Below are 24288 nucleotides of genomic sequence, written 5' to 3'. Positions count from 1 at the left end.
TTGAGCTATAGCCTTTTTTTAAAGATACCCGTGGCAATAAAAATTCCTAGTATTTGTAAATTCTCCTATTCGCCGTCCTTCTCCTCGCTGTCCTTCTGTTTGCTGTCTTTGAGCAATGTCTGCCCAAGCTTCGCACACAGCTCCCCCAGGGCCTGTCTGTCCTCTTCCCACTGACTGGCAGGCGGCCAAGGAGGTATCCCATCCTGCTCTACCTCCCACTCCTCGCAGTTCGCCTCCGATGCGTACTGATTGGACTCGCGCTCCTCGAAAAATGCTTGGTAAGACTCCTCATGCAGGGCGACCTCCATATCCGTCTCCTTCTCGAACGGCGTCCTCTCCGAGTTACGGATATTCATCAAACGACCGTACCGGAAATGCTGTAGGCGCGGCAGCTCGTGCTTGAATGCTCGGAAGTAGTCTGCCCAGCGCCCGTCGTACAGAGCCCACAGTTCTCTGTGCTCCTCATTGCGGTAGGTGAACCTGTCGTGTGGGAGAAGTGTTTCCGTCTCGTCCCATTCGCGGGCCATTGCGTAGAGAATGCTGCAGTCGTCTAGATACAGCTCTGTGAGCGTCGCGGCATGGGAGAGGATCCACTGTAGCTGGGAATTGTCGGCGAAAGCGTAGTGTCCCAGAGCCAGAGTCTCGAGCTGGGGAAAGTGAATCCCAGTGAAGTCGAGAATGGGATAAAAGCCCCAGCGAAGATCGGAATAAAGGGTGAGATGTCGCAGGTTCGACATTGCTGGCCGCAGCCAGAATCCAGGCAGCTGGCGGGGGAAAGCCTGAGCTTCTTTTTTCTATGAAGGCATTAGTGTCCAATTATAGGCATTGGTCCAAGGGCAATACTTTATAGGTATCACTTGGAGGGTCATCCCAGAGCTCGTTGACGATGTTCAGTCGGAGAGACTGGATACCTCCCAAGACCTGCTTGATATCGGCCACCACGGTCGGATCTGTCTCGTTGGCGTTGTGCAAGTCTTGAATAGCCAGTTCATTCACCTTCTGGGGCATCGCAGCCAATGCAGCGAATACTCGCTCCATCACAGGCGAGCGAAAAGTCTCAGTAGGTTGCGGCGTCACCCACTCGCCGTTGGAATGCTCCCAGTGGAAACACAAGGCGACGCTCTGCAGGCGAGGGAAGTCCTTAATCTGATCAAACAGGTCCCAGAAGCGTCGGGGAACCTCCGTTTCTTCATGGCAGTCTTGACTTTCGGTGTCTACGCAATTGCCATCCTGTGGGACGATGAGCGTTGCACCAGCAAAACACCACAAAACTTACCTCTTCCAGGTCGAAGGTGACAAGATACAGCTTCATGACGTATGATGCTACGTCTGGCCTTTGCAGGATATTCTGTAGTCGGTCGCAGCTGGCTTCCAGGGGGGAGACGCTGATAGTGTGGAACACCCAGCGCGCGGCCACGTCCCCCAGCCGGCGATTCATCAGGCGAAGCCCTTTGCGACTGGATAGATCCGCATAGTAGCAGATGCGATGGAGGATCTCGATCGGCAGCGACAGGAATTGGGTCATTGTGCTTTGTGCATGCAGAGAGGAGGGGATGGACTGTTATCATTTATGGGTTTGCAGCAGGCACCACTGGAACTGGCCCCAATCTGCCTTGCGAAGATCGACATGTCTAACTGTTTACGAGTTTAGCATATTACGGTCCACCTCTTATGTTCATCTGAGAGCTTCCAATCTACAGACAGAGAGGCAGTGTCATTCTGCAAGTCACAGTCCAAGGCTTCATTTTCCAGGTTGTGTCCCTGCTGCATCTCACTAGCTCAATAATTGTACTTCGTTTATTGAATGAAAGGAAAGGATACATGCTATATAATCCTATGGCAACTTCGTTGGCGTCTGCTCCTGCTGGGCCAGACGCTGGTCATAATCAACAACGCTCTCCAGCAGAGCCTGAGTCCCGAGTGCACTGCATTCTGTTAATACCCACAGTCATGTTAAAGGAAGGTAACTTACCAATCCTCCGGAGTGCAATATTCGGTCGGATGATGGCTGACACCGTCACGGCAAGGTACAAAGATCATCGCCGTCGGACAGTGTCGACTCGTATACACGCTGTCATGGCCGGCACCGCTTGTAATCTCCATCCAGCCCTCCTCCCCAAGTAAACTCCTTGCAGCAGTCTTGATGGACTGGACACAGTCAGGGTGGAATTGTGTAGCTGGAGAGTCTGTGTCCACTGTCCATCCAAGGCTGACACCCTTTCCATCCTCAGTTGAGATGCGTTGGAAGGCCTGGAGACATTCCTTTTCCACGGCGTGTACAACGCTATCATCTGGATGACGGATGTCGAGTGTGAATGCCACCTCTGAAGCCACGGTATTGGTGGACGAGTTGTCTGGAATCTTGAGGATGCCCGTAGAGGCTAGGGCACCATGACGCTTGGCCACCTCGTTGCTCGCAACGATCATCTTCGAGGCAGCAAGCAGGGGATCGCGACGCGCACTCAGTGGTGTCGTCCCTGTATGTGCATCCTGCCCAGTAACGGTCAATGTGAGCCAGCGATAGCCCTGGGCGCCGGTTACGACTCCAATAGACCGCTTGGTTTCTTGCAGGATCGGACCCTGCTCGATGTGTAGTTCAAAGTGTGCTCCCAGTGGATACGCCTCGTGAGAGCAGGGAATGTCACCAAGATATCCGTGTTTCTCTAACTCCGACCGGAGTGTTATCCTCTCGTCCTGGATATCACGGAGATCCCATGCGGCCTGGATGGGAATGCCCCCAGCCCAGACTCCCGACGAACACATGGACTTGGGGAACCTGGCGCCTTCTTCACTGTCAAGAATTAGCCTCAAAGTTGTAATGAACATTTAGTCACCTACTTGGTCCAGTTGACAATGCCAACATCGTAGTTTGTCTGGAAGTTATTCTCCTTCATCGTCCGCAGCACCTCCAGCGCACTCGTCACACCTAGGATACCGTCGTAACGACCTCCTCTAGGCTGCGTATCGAGATGACTCCCCATTGCGATCATGGGCCTATTAGACCCCAGACGACCTTTCTGTCGGGCGAACATGTTGCCCATCTGGTCAATGGACAGCGAGCATCCGAGCTTGCGGACCTCGTCGGCAAACCACCGTCGCACTTTGGCATCGTCTTCTGTTAGTGTTAGACGAGCCATTCCGGTGTCATTGGGGCCTCTGAAGCCGTCAGCGTGGATTCATCCATATAAAGTTGTGGGCACATACTCTCCCCAGCGGTGGGCAGCACCCCATTTGCAGGTCTCGTGGATCGTTTCGGACAACCGCGCCTGGTTGATCCTGAGGCCCGACGTCGTCAGTTTAGGAATTTTGCTAATCGTCATAATGCGAGGAATGAATGATTAGCGATAATTAGTTGGTTCGAGTGATTAGTTGGTTGCCCAATTTAAAAAGCTGTCGCGCCTTCTGTGAACACGGTGGAGCTGCATCTGCGCCCTCCAAGGACAGCGAAAAATGGACCAAAACACCTGCAGAGTTCGCCGAACAAATGTACTTGTTTAACACAATGAAAAGTTAATATTATGAATTGACTTATGTTAACGAGTCTAATACCTCCCGGATATGCAGCGGAAGATAATAAGTATTTGCCAATCCCAGCCCCAATGCCCCATTCAATCGTATCAGCCCCAGATCCATCATATCCCAGCCTCGTCCTTGACTCCGGAGCGCCTGCTGCCACATATAGACCAGTCTCTTCGCGCGCAGGGCATGCTCTTTCGTAGGCGCTTGGACGAGGAGTAAAAGCATGAAATTGCTCACGGTCGCAAATCCGATTCGACACCCTACGACGTATTAGATTTATACAAGAAGATAAAGGCAAGGCAACTGACATGAATACCAGAATGTGCCCATTTCGCGGGCTTCCATACGTGATATAAGCCGGAGCATACTGGCCGCGCAGTTCTCTGCGGCGCTCAAGACAACCGGTACGGACTTGTCCTCGATGGACACTGTTACTGCGGGGATGTCTTCCCCGACTACGTCGTCGCCGTCGAGGATCTGGGCTATGTAATCATCTACGGTAAGATCTGGGAAGAAGGGCAGTTGTTCGGTTTCGTCAATGAGACGGGGCGGAGGTTTAGAAGGGACCATGGGGCGGAGCAGGGCTCGAAAGATAAAAACTTCGAGCAGCAGGTACGCGAAGTGCACGCAGGTGGACAGGTCTGGGCCAGCAGGGGTTCCATCCTGAGCTAGAGGAGCTGGGATAAGGGAGAGCCATTCTTGTAGCTTTCGTAGAAGGCCGCGCGAGGTCTGCAGGGAGTCTGCAAAGTCGGACGACAGCCGCTGGGCGGACCAGAGAGAGCTTCATCAGTTAGCAGGGACATTCAGAAAGGGCCAGTTGGTTGACTTACTACATGGAGCTTTGGATTTCATCGGCAATGATGGCCATCTTCACCATGCGCATGAAGGGCTCTGCAGGGGCTGTCTCAAAGTCTGCTTCATCGAGATCAGTGACGTCCCATTCATCTCTACGAATGTACGGCGGTCGGCCCATCAGCAACGAGCGCCATTTGTCCTCGCTGTATACAGCCCACCAGAGTCGTCGTCGCACGCGACGTTCCCACAAGGGCATTCCCATCGGGCGACACTCGAGCTGAAGCCCTAACGAGGTCGCCAGCCCGACCATCATCCCGACGAAGGACCAGACAAATGGAGTATCGGCGATGGCCGCTTCTTGTGACGTTCCCCAGTGTTTGTGAAGGTATAAGATACCTGCCTGGAGTACAGACAGATGGGGGGTGTGTATTTCCTCAAGGATGAGGTCAAGTGCCAGCCGCCAAAGCTGCGACGTCGGTGGCGCCTGGTATGCATGCACAATGGACAGCCATTCGTCGAACTTGGCAAACGGGAGGGCACAGGCATATATTGCAGCAAGAAGATGGACTGGGATGGTCTGTGGGTCCTCAGAAGCGATGAAATGGGGGATGATAGGGAGGCTAGGGAAGACATAGGTCAGGAAGAGCGAGATCAAGCGCTGGCTATGGTCAGCCGGAACGAGCGTATCGAGTTCATCGCGTGCGGACGGAAACTGGCGAGTCATCCTAGTAGATGACGCCGCAGAGTCATAAAGCACATTGTCGGTGACGAGAAAATGCACAGGGATCTTCTCCTCCAGGGGCACTCCGCCGGCATTGCGGAAGCGCACCTGGTGGAAATGCAGCAGCCCGTAGTCGTCGAACTTGCAATGGCGCAGTAGGAAGGGATCAGACTCGCCCGAGGTGCCCATCACCTGGGCTGACACGCCAGGGAGCCGATCCAGCGTCTGGATGGCCTGCTGAGGCGCAGACCGTTCGGCGATGGGGTACGCCAACGGACGTTCGTGCAGATAAGGCACCGGCTGCGAGGCGACAGTGTCGGGAACGATATGGGGCACACTTGGAGGGTCTGGCTCGTATTGGGGAGTCGTGCTGCCAGCGTATGCCACTGGCATCGACACAGACCGATGCAGGCGAGTGAAGGAACACAGCGTGCCGCTGGCCTGGCATCGGCGACACGCAATCTGATCATCCGGATCACACCGGAGCTTCTTTTGGCGACATCGATCGCACGGCGGATGTCTCTTGGACCGATATGGTCGGCGAACTGGCGAATTCATGTTTGCAGGCCGAGTATCGGGGGCCAGTATCAGGGCTGCCGGGGGAGTGATATACAACGGAGATTCGCCACGAGTTCGGCGAACGATGAGATCAGACGGGAAAAGTCAGAGAAGAAGATCAGCACGTCTCCACCGGGATAAGTGTGCAAATCAGAATGCGAGACGCCCGAGCTGGTCAGCTTTGGCTCCACTATAGGGTCCTGTTCGCCGAGAGTGCCCACAACCACGGTTCGCCTCACCTTTCCAGCACAGTATATCAGTCGCGAATTCTCGCGATGGCCTCGTCCCCATAGCGCAATACACCTCGGCAGGAAGTACGGTCCGCTATGCTGGACCTTGAAACACCCACAGACTACCCCGAAGGCGGGCTCCAGGCATGGCTGGTGGTCGTCGGTGCCTGGTGCGCCATGATCCCCTCCATGGGCCTGTTGAATACTCTGGGGACGCTGCATTCCTGGACCAGCGAACACCAGCTGATGGGCTACTCGGACTCCAGTATCGGGTGGATATTCGGTGCTTATGGGTTTTTCCTCTACGTCGCTGGTGCCCAGGCCGGGCCCATCTTCGACTGCTACGGGCCCTTGTATGTCGTCGTGCCTGGTTCTATAGGAATGGTCGCATCTTTAATCTGCTTTAGCTTTAGCACTGGTAAGCCTTGACGTTGCTCAGGCGGATGATCTAGGGTCGTGCTGATAGCGCACAGCATACTACCAGATATTCCTCTCCTTCAGCGTCCTCGGCGGCCTCTCGGCCTGCACCCTCTTTAATCCAGCTGTTTCGGTCATCGGCCACTGGTTTGACTGTCGCCGAGGAGTCGCTACTGGCATTGCCTGCACTGCTGGTGGTGTCGGTGGCGTCATCTTCCCGGTTATTGTCATGTTTGCTGCCCCCAGAGTCGGATTCGGCTGGGCTATTCGCATCATTGCATTTCTCTCCGCCGGTTTACTTGCAATGGCCTGTCTTTTTATGCGTACCAGACTGCCACGTCCCAAGGGAAAGTCGGCGGCAATCGACTTCAAGGCCCTGTCCGATCCCCGCTACGCCACGACAACACTCGCCGTGTTCCTGGTTGAATTCGCAGTCTTCATTCCGATCACCTATGTCTCCAGCTATGCACTTCATGTTGGAATAGCCAAGAACATGTCCTATGCACTAATTCCTCTGCTCAACGCCGGGGCCATCCCCGGTCGTTTTCTTCCAGGGCTTGTGGCGGACCGACTTGGGCGCTTCAACGTCATGATTGCCACCTCTCTCTTCTGCTCCATCCTCACCCTCGCTCTTTGGATTCCGATCGAAAGTAATACTGCCGGTGTAATCTGCTACGCAGTCCTCTTTGGCTTTTCCAGTGGTGCAGCAATCAGCCTCACGCCTGTCTGTATCTCGCAGGTGTGCAAGGTAGAGGACTACGGGCGCAGAAATGGGACAACCTTCACGATTTCCAGTATAGGAACCCTTACCGGAATCCCGATAGCTGGAGCTATTCTGCAAGCTGGCGATGGGAACTACCAGGGGCTTATTGGGTTTGGAGGAGCACTCTACTTTGCAGCTACAGTGGCATTTATCGTGGCCAGGGGAGTCTGCGCAGGATGGAAGTTGAGGACAATATTCTAAGTTTAAGCAGACACTATGTAGATAATTAGACAAATTTGATACTGTTGTTGAGATATGACATCATGGTGGACATTCTTTCTTGAAGTGTAGAGCTTGTCTGCCAGGGACCGAGAATGAAGAAGGCAATTCTTTCCCCGAGGCCCATAAGGCAGAGCTTGACAAACCTTAGTGAAAATCTTGGTAAATGGAGGCAAACGGTGGCGCAAGATGACAGCTGCCGGGGTTCGGCGAAGTGTTCGGCGACGACCAGCGAGCCTATCATGGCCGCACTTGGCCGAGTGTGATGCCAGGGGGTCCGAGCAGGATATCTTTATAAAGAGACCAGAATCCGTTCATTGAGAACTACAGATAACTCAATTCTTCAGATATCAATAAAATAATCTATATTCATACTCAAGAATCTAAACTCGATACAAATACTCAATACTCAACATGGGAAAGGAAGACATCATGGTCAAGGTGCGTAGCCTGCTGCACCCAACCTCCACAAAGGAGTCTACTGCCTCAGACTCAGGCACCATAGTATCTTTCACCGAGTAAGTCTACCCTCAGTATCTTCATTATCTTTAGAGGCACCGTGGCTAATGGTATCTTAGGAAATCACCAAAGGCCCAGCAAACCCGCGAAGCCATCCATGTTCCGTACAATGGTATGTACCTTTTCCTATATTACTGTTTACAATGGATGCTAACGTTCCCCAGGAGACCAGTGCTTCGGCTCTTGCTGCCGTGGAAGCTCGTCCATAGCATACCAGCAGTATCAGATAGGCGATCAATGCTTTGGCTCGTGCTGCCGTGGACGTGCGCCCATCGTATACCAGAAATATCAAACAGGGGACCAGTGCTTCGGATCCTGCTGCCGGGGGAAGGGCTATGCGCGCTGAAATCCCCCTGATAGCCGATCAGCCCTCTGCATTTTGACTTGGATGACAGCTAAAAGCTATTCAGTTATCCCGTGGACCGATACATTTCCTCATTCTCTCGCCCGACGAACATCAGTGCGATACGTCTACCGTGAACTCTACAAGACCCAGAAACTCAATTACGGTGCGCCCCCATGTATGGACTTACTGGATCTAGTAACCCTATGGGATATTCATTGCCTTTCAATATGGCGATTCGGTCAAGATTGGCTACAGCCGCGGATATTAATCTGCACGCTATTAATATAAGATTGCTATTTAGTAGCCCGAGTACTATGTAGTAATATAATTCATTCTTTGCTAATACCGCCGTGTCCAATGTAGATCTGGTCAATAGGTTCGAATTTATTAAGCCTGAATAGAAAAGGGGCTTAGTTATTTAGTTAATGGAAAATATTAATGATTTGCGCATCGTAGGGTATCAATTAAACGCTAAGCAACTCGTATATACGGTTCATCCGCTGCAGGGATTATTGTGCATTCTCAACTCGAGATAAATAATCACCAACACTTTTCTGCAGGCTAGTCGGGCTTCTTGTGCCCTTCCAGGTCTCGTAATTCTGACGCGCCCCTCTGGCATAGATGCCTGCTCCACGCCCAAACAGCAGGTCCATGTCCTCCAAGGGAATGCCCTTGGTCTCGGGCACAAATAGGAACGCGAAGACCAGAGCCACAAACGTGCACGCAGCGAAGAAGTAGAAGGTTCCAAATGAGATGGCCTCGACCATGTGCGGCAGGGAGTAGACGATCATGAACTGCGCCAGCCATTGCATGCAGACCGCGCACATCATTCCAATTGTCCGGACACGCGTTGGCAGAACCTCAGATGCAAAGATCCAGGGGATTCCGTTCCAGGAGAAGCCGTAGAAGATGGCGTAGATGTATACCATTGCCACTGCTGCTCGGGAACCACCGTCGCTGGGGGGTATGCGGTTAAACGAGTCGCTGATTTGGGAGTAGATGGCGAGATAGAACATGGCGATACCGGCGCCCACTGCACCGACGATCAAAGCAGGCCGACGGCCGAATCGGTCTACAATCCAGATCATGAAGACCAAGGTGGTGATCATCTTGACCAGGCCATAGACACCCGTTGCCAGCAGCTGGACAGAAGTGCCCTGGAAGCCGATGGACTTGAAAATTGTGGGAGAGTAGTAGTTGATTGCGTTGATCCTAGATCATGTTAGCTGTCTGTTATGCTTATTTGATAAGTACTCACCCAGTGAGGTTCTGCAGGAGCATCAGCAAGACCGAGATAATCAGTCGATTGCGAACCCCCGGGGCAGCGCACTCCTTCACAATCTGCATGGGAGTGCGTTCCCCGCCGGCGATTTCCAGCTCGTGGTTGAGCGATGCCTGAATCAAGGCCATCTCATTTACAACGTACTCGTGCTCCATGGGTAGATTGCGGACCCATGCCAGAGCCTTGTGTGCCTTGTCCATCTTGTTCTTGCTTGCCAGCCAACGGGGGCTCTCGCACATCCAAACCATACATATCAGCAGTAGACCGGCAGGAATCAGCTGCACGGCCATGGGGATCCTCCACTGCTTCTGGTCCGAGTCTGGAATGTTCCTCTCGACGCCGTAGTTGACCCAGAAGCCGAAGACCAGGGCGATTTGCAGCATGATCTCGAAGATACCGACCAGGCGACCGCGGATGAGGGCCGGGGAGCACTCGGCGATGTATATAGGAATTATAGTCGACGATGCACTGCCGAGAATTAGAAACATCTATTATCAAGTGTGTAGAAAGCCCTACCCTACTCCCAGGCCAGTCAGGGCTCGACCAAGGTACAACAACGACATTAAGCCGATTAACTGCACAATTGCACCGGCTGAGAACACAACGCCTGATCCCAAGATGACTGGCTTACGGCCGAAGCGCTCGGCAAAGAGAAATCCAATGATTGCGCCGAAGAAGGCTCCTGCCTGGAAGATCGACACGACGTTGGATGAAATGTCTGCTGCCTCGCCCTCTTCGGCGCCAGCAAGACCGAAGTTTGTCTTGAATGCGGGCAGTGCGATTGTTCCGCCGATGAAGGCTGAGTCGTATCCGTACATGGCTGATGCCTGGGACTGTTAGCATCATATATTCCTATATCTTGAAGAGAAGGCCACCCACCCATGTCGCCGACAACACCAGCAGATAGATGCGCAGCCCATAGACCTCTGGCGGCCCATCGCGCAGCGGCCGCGGCGGAGAATACAAGATGTTCCTCATAGTTCAAGTCAAGGCCAGTGGTCAAAGACAGTCACGATCAAGCCCATCCTCGAGGTATGCTAACGGCTTGATTGACCCCGTGGGGCCAGGCCGATTCATAAACCAGCAGAAGGCCGGAGCAGCGACTCACGCTCCGGAGGATCGAGACTAGAAACCTTCAACGGCCTCCAGCTCGACCGGAGGACGATTGGCTTTACAGTTTGGCCCCTTGGTCCACATCGTCCACGTCGCTGGCGCCGAGTGGCCAAAACCACCCATGGATCGCCTGTTGGAGATGAGCTGCAGCGACCCCGACTTGCTCTGCGCGGCACTGAACGCGCTATTGACACGAAGGATTCCCTGATTTCCTGAAATGCGGGAGACGCTGCAGGTGGCAACGGCATTGGCCTGGCTGGTGCTGATCGACTCCAAAGATCAGCCCTGCTCATTCTCCAACAAGGGATTCCAGGAATCGAGAGACTGACACGAATGGTTCATATTAAACCTTGGTTAACACGCGTTGACTGGTTTAACTGGTTCAAGCAACTGGACAAGTCGATTGCCCTGTCAACGCTCGCCATGTCCGACGCTTTGCTGCCTCCCTCGCAGGGACCAATTGCTCATCGTCTCCAGTCGCTCGTCGTCCTCATCACCGGCGCTGCTGGCAACATTGGCTTCGAAAGTGCCCGGCGATTCCTTCGCGAAGGCGCTCGAGTGGTGCTGGTCGACCTCGATGCAGATAGACTCAACAAGGCAGCAGACGCCCTTCGCAAAGAGGACCAGGTCGCGGACGGCGATATCCTAACCGTGCAGGCGGACGTTACTGAAGATGGAGACGTCCAGAGATTTGTAAACGAGACGATACAGGCCTTTGGGCGTCTGGATGTGGCATTCCTCTGCGCGGGCATCTCCTACTCTTCCACCAGCATTCTCGAAACAGACGTTGATCAGTACGATAAAGTAATGCGCGTGAATTGTCGATCAGGTCAGTCGCGATCTTTTCTCCAATTATTAACTTTTCCTGACACGGTCAGCCTTCCTCGGAGTCAAATACTGTGGCGCTGCAATGAAGGACGCAGGCCATGGAGGCAGCATCATTCTGGCCTCGTCCATCGCCGGCCTTCGTGCGACTCCTGGCCTGTCTGCTTATTCTACGTCCAAGTTCGCTCTCCGTGGTCTTTGTCTGACTGCAGCAGGCGAGCTGGGCCAGTACAGGATCCGCGTCAACACGGTCCACCCATGCGGCGTCAACACGCCCATGTTCCTCGCCTCGTGGCCCGAGGAGAAGATGAAGAGCATGCTGGCCACTGTGCCGCTTGGTCGCTGGGCTGAAGTTACAGATGTGGCAGCCATGGTTTCATTTCTTGCGAGTCCTGATGCACAGTTCCTGACAGGGGGCGCCTACAAGGTGGACGGGGGCATCGTAATGTTTTGAGACCTCTTTCGCATTGCATACTATAGACTGTCGTCCAGACTAATGAATAGACGGTCGGTCTACTGTAATATCCTACTCCAAAGCCTTGACCAGCTTCTGCCACGACTGCAGGCCTCTTCTGGCATTGTCCATCGGCCGTCTGGACTCATCCCTCATTCTCCAGTCGAATATCTCCATCGAAACCACTCCTTTCCACCCCTTGTCGACCAGCCAAGCCCTTGCAATTTCCGCGACGGGTAAATACGCGCCCAGCCCAGTTTCCAGGGGGAAAACCCTCATGTGGCGCGACCAAGTAAGCGCAGGCGGGAAACCAGCCTGGTAGAACCGATGCTGAGACGACAATAGCGGAGCAAATCTCTCCCCATCGGAGAGCTGGACGTAGAAAACATTATCGAGCTGACACGAGTCAGTGAATCGAGCCAGCGACGCCTCGAGGGCCGGCCACGCGTCATCCTGCATGCCACCGGCAACGGTATTGTCCCCCCAGAGTCGCGCAGCAACGTGGAATGAGTCCAGACACAGCCCGAAACTCCCCCTGTCCACGTCCTGAACCATGCGGAGGCTGTCTTCCCAGGTGTTGATGTAGCTGCCCCATGCCACTGCCTCGTAGGCGACGCGCAGCGACCGAGAGGCTGCAAGGTCGCTGAGCTGCTGCAGGTCTTGTACCATCTGCTGCCAGTCGCCTGTGCTGTTGGCAGTGTCGAACTGCGACGGGACCTGTAAATGCTCAGCTCCAAGCGCGACAGCAACGTCAATCCAGTGTCTTGCGGACTCGAGACGAGTGGACCGCGGCGAGTGGTGGCCCTCGAAGTTCTTGAAGGGATTCAGGGCCAGCACCGACACATTGAGCGACCGGCATAGCTGTGCGATGGCGCGTGCGGCATTGAATACATCTAGCACCGGATTTTGTGACAGGCCGTAGTCCACGACTTCCTGGTAGACAATCTCGAGCGACGAGAATCCAGTGGACGCAGCGGCGTGGACTTTCTCGGGCAGTGAATGCGAGGGGTGCAGACCGAGAGACGAGGTGGTGATTGCTAAGGGATTGTCGAGCATGATGGATGAATAAAGATACAATAGTGCTTACTGCTTTATTTATTGCTTTTAAATAAATAAGCCAGTGCTGTTGGAGAAATCCCGAAGAGTCCGCTGTCTCCAATTACTGTCATCTCATGTTAACATGGGCGGCCTTAGAATGGAATATATATTTGTAAGGGTCTATATCTTGTTCTTTGTTCTCGGGGGTAAATGACATATAACTTGTTCTTTACTCCCAGTAGGGAATGACATGAATATATATATCTGACAGTGGCAGTAGTCGTATCTCAGCAGAACAGAGATAACCAGCAAAAATATTTAATTAGAATACAAGAGCAGGTTCATATTATATAAAGCATATGATCTTTGAAACTAGACGTCTATCGGAACAGACCATAGAGCAATGAATGGTCCTCAGCATCGATCCCATGCGGCGCGGCCAACCCATCAATATCCCCGGCGAACAAGTCCCGGCACAGGGTTTCAAAATCAGCGTCTGCTAGCTGAGGTATCTGCTCCTGGTCTGGACCCTGAGACGGCATTGCTCCATTTGCAGCAGCGAAGCTGGGGTCATGGTGGATACGGCCTGCAGCCTCTAGGCTGGATGGCTCAGTCTGAGCCAGGATGCTGTTCAAGTCCAAGCCGGCATGTTCAATCAACGACCGGATGATTATGATCGGCTTGCGCAGTCCGAAGTTTGCCCCGTTCTGCAACTCTTTCAGTGCGATCCAGAACCAGCCGATCATGTGTCGTTGCGAGAGATCGACAGACTGCCTGGGCCCGAAGGGAATAACAGATGCAGCACAGAACAGGCAGTAAGAGATCATGTAGGTCGCCCGACGGAGGGTAAAGGCGTCGCGGTAGCGTCTGGCTAGCTCGTATATCTGCACAGCAGAGCAGAGGCATATTTCGCGATGCTCAGTTTCGTCGGAAGCTCCGAGATGTCGAAGGTGGCCCTCTGGAAGAAACGGTCGGTGGAGGAGTATGTGCAGCATATGGAATGTCATTCTGTTCATGGTGTTAGCGACTCCAGGCAACTAAAGAGCGGGCGACAGACGGTGGATTGAAGCGATGGGCTGGCGGCGCTTTGTCCTGGCTGGGATCATATTGCAGATGCACGGGCAAACTGGCCATCCAGGCGTCGAGTCTCTTCTGCAGGTCTCCAGCTACACCGAGTATCTCTTCCTTTGACAGAAACTGCATCTGGGGTGAATAGAGGCCTGTTACGATACCAGCCATGATATCGGCCAGGTATGTGAATGCCTGGAAAGTCGAGAGCGTATAGGCTGGCTGCGGGTCATATATAGGGGGTGGAACTTTGGCCCGGGGGTCGACGTAGGGCTTCCACAGCTCCAGCTCTTCAAATTTATCCAGAAACGTCCTGGATGGCTCAATGCCAATTGCAGTCAGCGTCGGCGGACGGCCGAAATACAGTGCCTGGAACTTGTCATTGATATAAGCACCCCAGTATACACGGCGATGCATTTCAAGATCAACCTCAGTGAATCCCCTTGCCGGCTGCGACGGATCTGGATGAGAAATACGAAGCTTATGGGGGTCGACATGGAGGCCCAGGTCAATTATCATGCGATAGCCCAGTCCTGAATAATGCCAGCCAGCCGTCTGCCGACCAACAGACACCAAACTGGAGCCGGTGATCAGAAACGCAACAGCCGTGGCAACGCTCGAGCTGTCCAGCTCAGAGAGGGTTAACTGCTGGATACGAGAGAAGAATCTCCTGCCTAGTGATTGCCGGTCTGTTGGATCCTCGTGCAACTCGTCGCGATCACTGTTCAGCGCGGATGACAGGTAAATGGCATTCAGCAGTAGCTTGTTGATGTAAGGCCCATCCGTTGCAAGACTATGTATGACTGCAGGGCGATAGGTGGTCAGGTATGCCTGGTGGTGATGGTTCCAATGGATCTGCAGCAGGTGCCACGCTGTATCAAGATCCAGTCCGTCCAGGTCAAACTTGCGCTCGGCCATATACGTCCACTCCTTTTGTATTTGCAGAGCCGAGTTGGCGAACAACCGGCACTCTTCTTCCGCCGTGTCTTTCTTTTCCGCTGCAGAAATCTGCGTCGGACGTGATTGTCGATAGAATGTATATGAAATTGGTGGATTGAATGTCGAGCTCGGGCCGTACACTGATATGTGGCCGCCGTCGCTCTCGACTCCGGTGTGTATTTCGATCGGTCCCAGCTGCTTAGGCTCCAGGGTCAAATCGAGGGCATGGGTATCTGGGTGCAGACTCTGCGGATTGCATGGTGTTGCGTCCATACCTATAGCCATATCGTCCAGCCCGTGCAGGCCATGGGCCTGTGAAACAACCGACGGCGCAGTATCCGAAGGGGTCTGGACTTGCCCAGCATTATGCCGGTGATGCGATAGAGATTCCTCTAATCTATGCACCGTTTCCTCGACCTCCGTCAGCCGGTCGATGATGCGTTGGACAACTGCCTGCGACACCCGCGATGTCTGTCGCCGGTCCTGCTCGTATGCGCAGGCCACATTTTCTGCTCGACACAGGCTGCATTCTGGACGGGCACTGTCGCACTTCACCTACATGACCTCTGAGGAGCCTGCCAGTAAGCTGGGCCAGCGAACATACCTTGCGGGCCCTGCATAGCTTGCACGCCTGAGTGTTGCGCATTTCCCGCCTCGCACGTCCTGCGTTGGGCGTCATGACGGTGTCATTACTGATTCACTCGTTCCATGCTCAGTACCAGTATGTCAGGCCTGGGGAAAGATCCGGGGATGTCGATCGAGGGTTCCCCGCATTGTTGGAGACTGCATAGTCCCATCGGAGATCACATCTCCGGGCCAGAACCGAGGGAAAGGAATATATTCCATTGTCTTGCCAGAACCGGCACTAGCAGTCGTATCATCGCACAGAATGCCATCAGCAAAGGCCCCATACACCGTGAGAAATGTCCCGTTGGGAACGCACCGGCCAGTCCGGGTGGTCTGTATCGGTGCGGGCTACTCGGGCTTGATGATGGCCATTATCGCGAAAGAGAAAATGCAGCACCAAGAAGTCGATTTTCAGGTATATGAGAGGAACAGTGACTTGGGAGGTACATGGTTGCTAAACAGGTAATCGTTCCACGCTCTCTTCTTCTGACTCTAACCTGGCGATATCAGGTACCCTGGCTGCCAGTGCGATATACCCTCCCACAACTACGCTTACAGCTTCGACCCTAAGCCAGACTGGCGGGGCTACTATGCAACTTCAGAGGAGATCCATGAGTATATGAAACAGGTGTCCCAGAGACACAGTTGCGACGATCTATTTGCATATGGCCATGAGGTCGTATCGGCGGTGTGGGACGATGACGCTGGGATATGGAAGCTGGTCGTGAACGCAAATGGCGCGGAGTTTAATGATTACTGCCACGTCCTGATCAATGCTGCTGGGGTTCTAAAGTATGTTCTTGCCCATGCTACATTTGATGGTTCTGACAGTTGATTGCAGCAACTGGAAATGGCCCAGTATCCCCGGGATAGAGGCCTTTCAAGGGAAATTAATGCATTCAGCTTCCTGGGACCAGACCTATGACTATACTGACAAGCGTTTGGCTGTCATTGGAATTGGGTCGTCTGGAATCCAAATCCTCCCCCAAGTGGCTAAGAGTATGCTGTGTCCTTCATTCGTATCGGGTCTGGTACTGACAGAGAATCTCTGTTTATTACTTTAGCTGCTGGTCATGTCGATTACTTTATTCGGTCTCAGACCTGGATTAGCCCAGCACGGGGTATAAATGAGGCCCAAGACGGCGATCCGGAGGTGGACGAGGATTACAATTACGTCGAGGACGAGATCAAGCGCTTTCATGACGACCCAGAATACCTTCTGCAGCACCGCAAAGAGCTGGCTAATCGCCGCATTGATGAGTTCAGGGGGTCGCTACAAGGCCCTGAGGCCCGAGCAGAGGTGAGACGTAGCTATGTTGCGTCGATGCTGCAGAGACTCGGTAATGGCGAGAAGGGTAAGAGACTGGCATCGCTCATCGTTCCGGATTTCCCAGTCGGCTGTCGCCGGATCACGCCGGGGCAGGGATTTCTAGAGGCGATGGTGCGTGAGAATGTCGACACGCATTGGAACTCGCTAGACCATATCACGGCCGAAGGCATTGTGCTGCGTGATGGACGCGTTTTACCGGTGGATGCGATCATATGCGCGACTGGCTTCGACACGACCTTCAAACCGCGCTTCCCCATTATAGGCCGGGATAGAGTGAATCTCGCTGAAAAATGGGAAGAAGAGAACCCTGACGCGTATTTTGGCATCACTGTTCCTCACATGCCGAATTACTTCTGCTTCATTGGACCAAATAGCCCGGTTTCAAACGGCTCTCTTGTGCAGGCTATCCAGATGACGGGCATCTACATCTACAACTGCATCGAAAAGCTCCAGACACAAGGGGTCAAGTCCATGACGGTCACAGAGAAGGCTGTGGCTGACCTCAATGAACATGCACAGACGTGGCTTCAAGATACCGTCTGGGCAGCTCCTTGCCGAAGCTGGTATAAGAGAGGAACGACTGACGGCCGCATTGTCGGGCTGTACGCCGGGAGCTGCTTTCACTTTGCAGAGGCACTGCGAGACCCTCGTTGGGAGGATTATCACCTCGAATACCTGCATCGAAACCGCTTCCACTACCTGGGAAACGGATTAACCCAGCGGGAGCAGAGGAAGGGCGATATGGGCACCACACAGACATTGGACTTTGAATCATACTGGAGGTTATTTGTGCTGCCTCAAATACACATGTAACTAGGTACGAAACGTGGATACGTGATGACACAAGATTGCTTGTAGTAATGCATAAATATTGTCTAATATCGCTTGCTTCTCATGAACCCAAAACCATCAACACAATCAGTAACAGTCATACTAGCTTCAAACATATCTACGAGCTGTACCCTGACAAAGGTGGTGGATAAGCGAACATCTCAGTATAGTTAAGCAAGGACCGCACTTACAGGCGCAACTGGTTTTGATCCCGCTGGGTGAGGCAACCCTCCTCTGATGAATAACACTCAACAAATAGAAAGTGAAGGGTTGTGGAAAGCTCAGAGCTTGGTTCTTGACGATCTCTACGTCCACTTTCCACAGCAGCCGCCGTATGACATGCCAGTGCTGTGCGGGTTCTGTCAAGGTCCTGGACAAGGCTTTTCAAGGATGTAGTGAACCGCGTAGCTGTGCCTTTAGACGACTCGTGGTCAGTGCAGAGCTTTATCGTTATAACCCGAAACCTGCAAGCTCTATGCTCAAAGTGTAAGTCATTATTGCTGCCGTCCACAAAGCCCTCGACCGGGGTAAGAAGTTGCAGTTGGGGGAATTTGAATAGCCCCGAATCTGTCTCTTGCAGACCAGCTATAAACTGCCGCATTTTCTTGTAAGGTGCGGACCCCCGGTGAGTGACGGCGAGGGCGTCTTCGTTGTCGTAGCTGAAAAGGGTCAGCCCTACAAGACCATGTATTGACATCTTGCGCACGTACAACTCGAATCCCTGGACAAACTGTGGGTTGTTGATATCCCGAAACCAGCAATAAGTAGAACAATGCTCCTCATTCTGGTACGTGGATTGGTAGATGTCGTGTATTAGAGCGAGAAACTTCGACTATGCGTGAGCTGTTCTGCATACGCAGCGGTTTGGATGAAGAGGACACTATACCTGAGTCGCGTGGTCCACATTTTCGAACTCGAGCGTAGGTGCAAGACAGAGTGCCATGTTGCAAGTGATACTTACCTTCGGTAGGTATTTACAACTCTTGAAGTCGTATTTATGTCCAACAAGACAGCGACTCGCAGCGGAGATCTGAACTCCGGCCACCAGGAGGCACAGGAGGTCGTAAATAGGACAGACTTTCAGCTACATATTTCCTAGCTCCAGCTGCATTTGAAGGCTGGGAAACGAGCGACGAAAATGGCCCAAGTTCATTCTTCCCCATTTGATGAAGAATTCTACAGCCTGCTGGCCGAGTTACAGCCATCATCCTCGTTCAAATGGTACCAAACAGCAATCGTTGCGCTTGGTGCACTGAACTATCCTGAAGAGATACCAAAATTGTATAAGATACTCCTAGACGCGTACATCCCCAAGGAGATCTGGCTAGAGGAAACGCGAAAGATTCGAGAGGGATTGACCAAAGCCTGCGGGATTATGGGCGCAGCAAAGGTGTGTCTTCATCCTTTTTATATTGGACATTTGACGCTAAGTTCTTTAGACAGGGTCAAGCCTTCGTCAGCTAGCGACTGCAATACCACCTGAACTTATGGAGTCAACATATCACCGGTCAGCGAACAACTGCCCAACTTATTCTCCTTATAGGCCGTACTGACTGCAGGCATAGGGCGGGTGATACACAAGAGACAGCCTTCAAACGAGGCCGAAAGATGTTCTTTCAGATCTACGGAAACATTCCTGGATACGACGAGGGCAAGACATTGCATGCAAGTCCTGACTACTACCATATCGTAAATGGTAATAAGGAGCACAAGTTCCAGATTACCACCGCTAAAGCTAACTCTCAGCTCTAGACTTGTTCTATGGCTACATCTTCTCATTTGACGCAGTTCTAGACATCCTAGAGACAGAGCAAGTTATTGTTTCAGCGTTGTTAGGAATAGACTGTCCAGAGCAGGCAAAGAACCATATTGTGGGTATTCTAGCCAACGGGGGACGGGACGAGGATCTTCAATTCATTCGTGATATTGTCTCTCGGATTGCTGATCGAGGCCATGTGCAGCTGCGCAGGGTCTCCAAGTTCGAGACACCACGGCTTGATTCGTCAAACTAGAGTAGAACTCTGGCAAAGGGGTTCATCGGAAAGAAACGACTTGATTTATGTACATAGGCGTGGTAGCTGCCCACAGTTTATTGCAATATTGTCCAACATGTCAAGCGCATTTCTTATGTACCCAGGTTATTTCAAAACCAATCCTTCCACCAAACCCAATATTAGAACAATTCAGAAAATAGCAATGGCATTCGGCGGCGTGGCAACAGCCCCTGTGTAATTCAAGGGCGCAGATGTTATAAAAAAGGACCAGCGGCTCAATCGCGCGCACCCTTCAGCCAGGTCGTCAAGATCGAACAGCTCTCCTATTGGTGTCCCCCATCCTGAAAGAAGAATGGGGTGTAGCATATATTCTGGATCAGCCGGAGCTGTCACCATCGTCTCATTAGTACGGGATTGACTGCAACAACTGGAATGCAAGTGACTCACGAATACTTTCGAAGGCCGGACTATCAGATGTGACCGCAGCAAACTGTCGCTCCCAGAGCCATTCAACCGTGTCTCGAGATTGCCTAAGACCGGGAAATTTGGAGACCTTTGATTGTTTCTCCCGTTGCTCTTTGCTGAGTTGACGGTATCCCTTGACGAACCCTGGTTCGAGATCACAGTCAGCCAAGGTTATTAGACCGTACCCATGTTCAGCCAATCTTACCTGTCCGTAGGAACAAGATGTCACCCTGTCGGAACTCGATTCCTTTCTCACGAGCAATAAGTTTGACTGCCTCTAGTGGTATATGCTGTGTGCTGAGGGGGTCATATTGGACCCCATTTTCACTAGCCCAGCTGGCGTAGTCGACCAAGACACCTCTACCTACTATACCCCCAAGTCCCTTGGACCAAAGGGACGAGGACCCAACAGTGCTCGATTGATCTTCGTGGATATCTCCTTGAGTGACCCTTGCGCGGTATTAGCTGACCCATTCCAAGTTTCCGAGACCACATTGGAAAAGCCTCACCCGTTATAGAATTTGCCGTGCTTTTGGTACGCAAAGTGACGGAAGCTGTCCCACTGCGAGCTGCCCTGGGTATTAAACGTGATCTGGGATTGTGATATCGAATCAGTATCTAGATTATCCGAGAGATACCCCGAGAGGAAACATACAACATCATCATTAATAACCCGCGGAGCCTTGTTTACAATTTCTCTCTTAAATCCCTTTCTCCCTAATAGAGGAGGATCAATCAAGTCCAGAGGCAGGCTACACCCACATCAGTTATAACCTCTCGGAGGGTGTCCTTTGAATGAGTACTCACTCGAGAGAAACTCTTTCCCCAGTTTGAATTTCCTCGCGAGCAGCCTGCAACAGACCCGTATCGGTCAGATAGTTGAGAGAACCGTACTCGGGCTTTTTCCATAACCCCCAGGCTGAGAACGGCGGATCACCCTCGCGGAGAGGTAGCTGATCGAAGCGGGGAATCTTAGAGACTGCAAGCATTTCGAGAATGGGGGTTTGCTATTTGACTTGGTGACATCAGAGGACCTCCATACATTTATAATGTGCAGTATTCCGTCGCTGCTATGACCTCCGCGGAGTCGCCTCTATACTCGGAGGTGTGACCTCCGGCTTTGCAAGGTTTAAAATCAGAATAGCCGGCGAGGAACTATTCGTAGAAGAACAGTAGATATTCAATTGACTACTCCGGCTCTTCATATAACTGTGACCATGGCTGTCGGACTCCTCCGCGTCCTACTCGAGAAACCCGCCTCGACCGACCACGAAGCATTCGAATCGTGGCGCAGACAGGCCTTCTCCACGCTACCTGGGGTGTCTGGAGTAGACTTTCTCACGGCAACTGACGAGGAAAAAGAGGGAAACACCTACGGCTACGAGAACGCCTACCATGTCGAGGATGCCGAGCTCATAACCACCGAACTCATCGAATCTTTGATCTCAATCGAGAAGAAGAGTATCGGCCTTGACAGGGTCGACTTTCAGCTGTATGAGCGTATCGCCTTCAACACCAGGGACGATATTGAGCCCCGCGAGCGCCCCGCAGGGACTGTCGTGGTGACGGTGGGAATGTCGCCCATCGAGACCGAAGAGATCATAAAGGACTTTTACGACTGGTACCGTGAAGAGCATATGCCTATCCTACGAGACGTGCCAGGCTGGCGTACCGGGAGTAGGTACAAGCGACTGGCTACGTTTGGGTCCAATGCTGAGTTTGCTGCCCCCTATGTCGCCATTCATCAGTATAATCCAGATAACGGCCTCGGGGGGGAGCAGTGGTCCAAGTCTATCAAATCCAAATGGACTCAGAAAGTCATGGCACGGCTAGCAGTGCCGAATCACCGTCGTGTTTGGAAGGTAGACGCTTGAATTGTATCCTGCTTTGCCAGAGAAGGACGATGGGAGTCGGAGTAACGCTTTGTATTTAAAGAAGTCAATACTTCATTCGTGCATAAGACACTGACGCTGAGATAGACGGACGTAGAAATATCGAAGTAAAGGCTTTGGTTCCTCAGTATGACGCATGCCTTCATTACTTGTTATTGAATCCTACGAGAACGAGTTCAGATGTTGTGTTGCGATAAATAATTATTCTTCCATGTCATATCACCCGGGCGCGACTCGAATCCATTTCGCTCTCGGAATAGTTGTCGCAATGGTTATGCCAAAATTTCTAAGCCCCTGTGCTCATTCTGTTAGGCCGTAGATTTCAGGCTGTAACCTCATCTGTCTCCGTTGCTTCAACCCTCTCGCGATGTTCAACGGTGTTTCTCTTCGAGTCTGCCTCAGCCATAGCATCTGACAGGTGGACAACCACCGCGTCCGTATCACCAAACTTCTCCGCCATCTCTTCAAGAGGAATAAGTTTTGTCTCGAATATTTCGAAATACATCCATACCAATCCGATGGTCATTATGATGATGAAAACCTGTGGAAATGTTACAACATGCGCCAATCAAAGGAAACAGGTGCCCGAGCATTCACGTACCAGAAAGTATTTCCATCCGATATTCGCAACAGCCAGAGGAGTAACCTGGAGGTAGACTATTGCCGATAACGCATATATGGCAATCGCAACGGCCATGCCTTTGGATCGCATGTGGCTGGGGAATATCTCGCTCATAAAGACATATGTTGGAGCGTCGACACCCAAGGCAAAGAACAGCAGGAACACGAAGAGCGCAGTCATCCCCACGCCCAAAGTTCCCATGGCATTGTTCTTTTGGAACTCGGCCACCGCTGCCGCGAAAATACAGAGCGTGATGAGACAGCCTGTGAACCCGGTGAGCAGCATGGGGCGTCTGCCGATATTGTCTAGGACGGCAGCGCCGACAATATTACCGAGGAAGGCAACTATACTTTGGTTAGCCTGGATGCATACATTTGATAGCATGGCGAGAGGTTGCTCAACGTACTGACGTCTCGTCCAGCAGCAAGAATAAGCTGATTACGGGTTCCAAAGCCGAGTGCCGCATAGAAGATTGGCCCCTATGAGACAGTTTAGTTGAGTTCAGGTAGTGCGCTCGGGGAAATATACGTAGTTATTCAGCACGAGGACAGCTGTGCTCTGGCCAAGAAAGGAAATCCCAGATGCCAGCAACAGGCGCTTCCTATACGACGGCTTTCTGACCAGCTGCATCCATGAGCCGTCCAGCGTGCGGTCAAAGTCAGCCTGCTGCTTCATCTGAGAGAACTCGGCCAGTGCGAATGCTTGTGCTTCATCGCTGTGACTGCCACGAAGTCGGGACACGACGTCCCATGCCTCATCAGATCGGCCCTTCATCAACAGGTACCGCGGTGACTCGGGGACGAATAGACAGACAAGCAGCATGATCAAAGGCCAGAGGATTCCAATGCCCAGAGGACCACGCCATTGCAAGGCTTCATTCTCAGCATAGTAGAAAGCGAGTCCCATGAAACCGCCACTGCAGTATCCAAGTCCGATAAATACACCACAAAGGCCGCCGAGGAAACCTCGCATGTTGGGTGCAGCCAATTCAGAGACGTATCCTGGTGCTGCATCCTGTTAGCTAATAGTAATACACCAGGGAATGGTGGAAAGACAGGAACGTACTCAGCGCCAGGAAGGCAAAGCTACCGGCACCAGCGAAGAAGCGAAACACAAGCAGCATGACCATGTTCTGCGCAGCAGTCACGCCAATTCCTCCAATGATTGACATAATAGAGCAGTAGAGTAGTGCACTTCTGCGCCCAAACCGATCTGAGATCTCACAGCCACAGATAATACCTATAACAGCGCCAACCTGGCGTATTCCACCATCAGCGCGCCATCAGTTGACAGCTCGTGGCTTCAACTTACCTGGAACAGGCCCGTAATGGTTCCGGCCATCCCTTCTTTGCCTGAAAATATTCCGTTATCATCCCCTAGACCCATGTATTTCAGAAAGGGGGTCTTTGCGAGTGTTGATGCAACAATGACCGAGGGATATCCAAAGCTGATGGTACCCATCGATATAAGAAAACAGGCGATGATGCCCCGGGAGCCACCACCGATGCTTAGCATAGGCTGCCCCATGTTATCTTGTTGTAGAGAATCAAATACTGGCAAGAACATGAGTTATTGTGACTCTGTCTTACCCCGATGCTTTTTAGGACTAAATAGTTACCCCGGACTTCCCCACACTCTAGGCCGGAGATCACATCGCCGGCCAAGGCATACATTATGGGTTGTACCATTGCACCTCAACCGATGACCATCAATGACATGAA

General features: G+C 52.4%; 13 protein-coding genes across 13 annotated transcripts; 5 read left to right on the top strand and 8 right to left on the bottom strand.

Moving 5' to 3' along the window:
• Positions 1 to 65: 65 nt before the first annotated feature.
• Positions 66 to 1525, bottom strand: ASPVEDRAFT_140900 (uncharacterized protein; the record flags this gene model as incomplete). Its single annotated transcript, XM_040807694.1, has 3 exons — positions 66 to 794; positions 844 to 1230; positions 1277 to 1525. The coding sequence occupies 3 exons, from the start codon at positions 1523 to 1525 to the stop codon at positions 66 to 68; spliced, it is 1365 nt and encodes a 454-aa protein (XP_040672254.1).
• Positions 1526 to 1727: 202 nt separating this feature from the next.
• ASPVEDRAFT_65185 (uncharacterized protein) lies at positions 1728 to 5642 on the bottom strand. Its single transcript, XM_040815779.1, has 7 exons — positions 4350 to 5642; positions 3828 to 4300; positions 3539 to 3779; positions 3205 to 3309; positions 2839 to 3156; positions 1973 to 2791; positions 1728 to 1925 (listed from the first exon to the last, which is right to left on the bottom strand). Exons 1-7 carry the CDS (start codon positions 5591 to 5593, stop codon positions 1835 to 1837), a joined length of 3291 nt encoding a protein of 1096 aa, XP_040672253.1. The 5' UTR covers positions 5594 to 5642; the 3' UTR covers positions 1728 to 1834.
• Positions 5643 to 5854: 212 nt separating this feature from the next.
• On the top strand, positions 5855 to 7251 carry ASPVEDRAFT_75595 (uncharacterized protein). The gene is made up of 2 exons (XM_040816309.1): positions 5855 to 6241; positions 6297 to 7251. The coding sequence occupies exons 1-2, from the start codon at positions 5920 to 5922 to the stop codon at positions 7202 to 7204; spliced, it is 1230 nt and encodes a 409-aa protein (XP_040672252.1). The 5' UTR covers positions 5855 to 5919; the 3' UTR covers positions 7205 to 7251.
• Positions 7252 to 8550: 1299 nt separating this feature from the next.
• Positions 8551 to 10365, bottom strand: ASPVEDRAFT_200472 (sugar porter family MFS transporter). Its single transcript, XM_040809318.1, has 4 exons — positions 10249 to 10365; positions 9886 to 10196; positions 9346 to 9837; positions 8551 to 9299 (listed from the first exon to the last, which is right to left on the bottom strand). The coding sequence occupies exons 1-4, from the start codon at positions 10345 to 10347 to the stop codon at positions 8597 to 8599; spliced, it is 1605 nt and encodes a 534-aa protein (XP_040672251.1). The 5' UTR covers positions 10348 to 10365; the 3' UTR covers positions 8551 to 8596.
• Positions 10366 to 10905: 540 nt separating this feature from the next.
• ASPVEDRAFT_200470 (SDR family NAD(P)-dependent oxidoreductase) lies at positions 10906 to 11761 on the top strand (the record flags this gene model as incomplete). The annotated part of the gene is made up of 2 exons (XM_040809317.1): positions 10906 to 11311; positions 11361 to 11761. The coding sequence occupies 2 exons, from the start codon at positions 10906 to 10908 to the stop codon at positions 11759 to 11761; spliced, it is 807 nt and encodes a 268-aa protein (XP_040672250.1).
• A 55-nt stretch (positions 11762 to 11816) lies between these two features.
• Positions 11817 to 12817, bottom strand: ASPVEDRAFT_200467 (sugar phosphate isomerase/epimerase family protein; the record flags this gene model as incomplete). Its single annotated transcript, XM_040809316.1, has 1 exon — positions 11817 to 12817. One exon carries the CDS (start codon positions 12815 to 12817, stop codon positions 11834 to 11836), a length of 984 nt encoding a protein of 327 aa, XP_040672249.1. The 3' UTR covers positions 11817 to 11833.
• Positions 12818 to 13179: 362 nt separating this feature from the next.
• On the bottom strand, positions 13180 to 15485 carry ASPVEDRAFT_154507 (uncharacterized protein; the record flags this gene model as incomplete). The annotated part of the gene is made up of 3 exons (XM_040808411.1): positions 13180 to 13807; positions 13857 to 15361; positions 15411 to 15485. 3 exons carry the CDS (start codon positions 15483 to 15485, stop codon positions 13180 to 13182), a joined length of 2208 nt encoding a protein of 735 aa, XP_040672248.1.
• Positions 15486 to 15695: 210 nt separating this feature from the next.
• Positions 15696 to 17578, top strand: ASPVEDRAFT_200461 (flavin-containing monooxygenase; the record flags this gene model as incomplete). The annotated part of the gene is made up of 4 exons (XM_040809315.1): positions 15696 to 15895; positions 15944 to 16225; positions 16275 to 16432; positions 16498 to 17578. The coding sequence occupies 4 exons, from the start codon at positions 15696 to 15698 to the stop codon at positions 17574 to 17576; spliced, it is 1719 nt and encodes a 572-aa protein (XP_040672247.1).
• Positions 17579 to 17781: 203 nt separating this feature from the next.
• Positions 17782 to 18537, bottom strand: ASPVEDRAFT_87782 (putative quinol monooxygenase; the record flags this gene model as incomplete). The annotated part of the gene is made up of 3 exons (XM_040818158.1): positions 17782 to 18253; positions 18305 to 18426; positions 18481 to 18537. The coding sequence occupies 3 exons, from the start codon at positions 18535 to 18537 to the stop codon at positions 17782 to 17784; spliced, it is 651 nt and encodes a 216-aa protein (XP_040672246.1).
• Positions 18538 to 18732: 195 nt separating this feature from the next.
• Positions 18733 to 20005, top strand: ASPVEDRAFT_875524 (uncharacterized protein; the record flags this gene model as incomplete). Its single annotated transcript, XM_040818091.1, has 4 exons — positions 18733 to 18984; positions 19034 to 19101; positions 19160 to 19290; positions 19383 to 20005. 4 exons carry the CDS (start codon positions 18733 to 18735, stop codon positions 19604 to 19606), a joined length of 675 nt encoding a protein of 224 aa, XP_040672245.1. The 3' UTR covers positions 19607 to 20005.
• Positions 19778 to 21042, bottom strand: ASPVEDRAFT_65179 (uncharacterized protein; the record flags this gene model as incomplete). The annotated part of the gene is made up of 6 exons (XM_040815777.1): positions 19778 to 19974; positions 20036 to 20197; positions 20259 to 20503; positions 20563 to 20645; positions 20709 to 20805; positions 20861 to 21042. 6 exons carry the CDS (start codon positions 21040 to 21042, stop codon positions 19778 to 19780), a joined length of 966 nt encoding a protein of 321 aa, XP_040672244.1.
• A 190-nt stretch (positions 21043 to 21232) lies between these two features.
• ASPVEDRAFT_45863 (uncharacterized protein) lies at positions 21233 to 22038 on the top strand. Its single transcript, XM_040813409.1, has one exon. It carries the CDS (start codon positions 21271 to 21273, stop codon positions 21925 to 21927), a length of 657 nt encoding a protein of 218 aa, XP_040672243.1. The 5' UTR covers positions 21233 to 21270; the 3' UTR covers positions 21928 to 22038.
• A 229-nt stretch (positions 22039 to 22267) lies between these two features.
• Positions 22268 to 24094, bottom strand: ASPVEDRAFT_87778 (uncharacterized protein; the record flags this gene model as incomplete). Its single annotated transcript, XM_040818155.1, has 6 exons — positions 22268 to 22486; positions 22547 to 22911; positions 22974 to 23046; positions 23096 to 23574; positions 23633 to 23822; positions 23879 to 24094. The coding sequence occupies 6 exons, from the start codon at positions 24092 to 24094 to the stop codon at positions 22268 to 22270; spliced, it is 1542 nt and encodes a 513-aa protein (XP_040672242.1).
• Positions 24095 to 24288: the final 194 nt, after the last annotated feature.

The sequence above is a fragment of the Aspergillus versicolor genome (genome assembly GCF_001890125.1).
Source record: "Aspergillus versicolor CBS 583.65 unplaced genomic scaffold ASPVEscaffold_11, whole genome shotgun sequence".
Classification (NCBI taxonomy): Eukaryota; Fungi; Ascomycota; class Eurotiomycetes; order Eurotiales; family Aspergillaceae; genus Aspergillus; species Aspergillus versicolor.
This window is presented reverse-complemented; position numbering and strand designations above follow the sequence as displayed.